The 2,289-nt window shown below is 38.6% G+C and overlaps 1 protein-coding gene across 1 annotated transcript in view; it reads left to right on the top strand.

The window, feature by feature from the left end:
- The window catches only part of acss2l (acyl-CoA synthetase short chain family member 2 like), a 12,824-nt gene extending 12,117 nt beyond the window's left edge, over positions 1-707 (top strand). Inside the window, exon 18 of the mRNA XM_043233499.1 lies at positions 1-707. This exon is cut by the window's left edge and continues 106 nt beyond it. Coding sequence (XP_043089434.1) covers positions 1-22 — 22 coding nt within the window. The 3' untranslated portion in view covers positions 23-707.
- Positions 708-2,289: the final 1,582 nt, after the last annotated feature.

Here is a 2,289-nt window from a genome sequence, read left to right as displayed (position 1 = left end):
GAGATGCGAGGCAGCAGCATGAATCCCTCTCATTCTCTGGAACAGACTTTCTGCTACACTCTGGTTCTCACGTCTGACGGGGTTTAACTCCTCTCATGATTCAGGTAAAAAAAAAAAATCACTGAATGAAGTGCGTCACAAAACCTCGCCTCGGGACGCTAAACTTCCGCTTCAGTACAGTCAGATTTTCTTTATTCTGTCTGGGTTCTTTATGTTTTTCCGTGAAATGCGAAAATGTATGAATCCACGATTGCCGTTTCTCTCTAAACTGTTCCACGTCGCAACAGGAAAATAAAATCACTTCATTATTCGGCTTCACAAAAGATAGCAACGTTAGGAAGCTTCACCTTTGAATGCTGCCGGCTTGCAGACGGTTTTATTTGATGTGAAACAGCCGTTTTTACATGGTCGTCTTGTCCTGGATGAATACGCTTTTACAAAAAAACAGTTGTTAATGCTACTTTGACCGAAATGAGTAGTTTAACAGTAATAATTGCACTTTTCTGTTTTTAAATTAAGCATATTTCAGTTGCATTTGCATTCATTAAAAGCCAAAATATTGTTGGAATGTGTACATTTTAAAAACTAAAATGTTTATGACTATTAATATTTTTAATGTGAAACTGCTTTGAGCTATTTTTCCCTGAAGTTTTCATTACTCATTTTATTTTTTATATATATATATATATATATATATATATATATATATATATATAGATATATATATATATATATTTAATACGTTTTATGAATAACTTTATTCATACTAAGCTCCGACTCTTAACCTAAAACAAACCTAATAAATCACACTTGCGCAGATGTTTGAGCTATTCAACAATAAAGAGTTGGAGCCATTTTTTTTTCTATTGTTGTATTTTGGACCGAATGGATTGATTTGATCATTTGAACATACTCAAGTTTATATTTGATAGTTATTATTTGCGTTTGCGTTAGTGTTTTGTTTTGTGAATGAAGACTTTTATTATATCGCCGCTAATCGGGATGTAGGTAGGTGCTAGACACTTTCACTGATTTTATGGATTTTGACTTTGTGAAAATAAACGCTGAAAATGTTATACAACGGACTCGCACGTCAATTTTTTGCCCTTACAGAGATAGTGGCTTAGCATATATCAAAGTTTTTTTTAATATTTAATTTTTTAGGTTGAAACATATTGCCCTCGCAAAGAGCTAAAAATTTCACACACACACACACACACACACACACACACACACACACACACACACACACACACACACTCCCCCTCGTGGTTCCTTGAGAAAAACACACTCTTGACCCCTCTCTATCTGCACATTGAGCATTTCTGTGCAATCTTTCTATGTCCGCAGGCAATGGAAGATTATGTTATGAAGATTTTTCGAGCTCTGATCAGATCATCTTCTTTCTTCCCATTTAAGCTCCACCACAGCAGATGCTTCAACGAAACGGCGCAATATTACAAGAGCTTAAAAAAATGAAATAAGACCTACAAATAAGAAGTCTTTTTCCAGAGTTTTACATCGTAGCATAACGTTAGTGTTATCCCATCATTACATTGAACCGTTATGTAACGTGTTTACCAGGATTTATCGCAGACATTTTCTTGATGCTCTGGTGGATTTAAAAGAGTTTTGCGTCCATCGTGTGTGATATCTGTTTGAACGTAGGGCCGAACGAAGTCAACTGAGTTGACGTAACTGCGCAAAAAGACGAGAAAGAAATCTGCATTGGGATATCATGACATCATTTTGGGCTGCAGTGGTGCCGTTACCATGACAACAGTCATCTTGGCAAGACCCTTCATCTTAACAAGAGCGTGCAAAGGTTTAGGAGCCCCGACGATGACTGTGCCATCTGCTGGGCTCTCTCTTTCTCACACACACACACACACACACACACACCATCTTACGAGACCCAAGTCTTCTGGCTCCTGATCTGCCGCCGCAGACTCCTCACCTTCTGCTGGGAGAACAAACAAACACTGGCTTTCGCTCCATTATACTGTGTTCAACCGAATTGCAATCACATTCATTCAAAGTTCTGCCAGTCCGCGTGGACAGAGATGCAGAAGATGAAACGGAGAAATGAAAGGAGAGTAAAGACAGAAAGTGACACCCAAACAGGCAGATAGATACATAGATAGACTAATTGGTTGATGGAGGAATATGGTTCAGAGCTCCTCAGATCCGATCACTCATTTGATTACAGAAGCTCATCCACGCAGATTGGATTAACGTTTAGGAGGACGCCGAGAGGACGGAGATGTTCACGGCCGCGTGAGATCAGAC

This window comes from Puntigrus tetrazona, unplaced genomic scaffold, assembly GCF_018831695.1.
Source record: "Puntigrus tetrazona isolate hp1 unplaced genomic scaffold, ASM1883169v1 S000000846, whole genome shotgun sequence".
Classification (NCBI taxonomy): Eukaryota; Metazoa; Chordata; class Actinopteri; order Cypriniformes; family Cyprinidae; genus Puntigrus; species Puntigrus tetrazona.
This window is presented reverse-complemented; position numbering and strand designations above follow the sequence as displayed.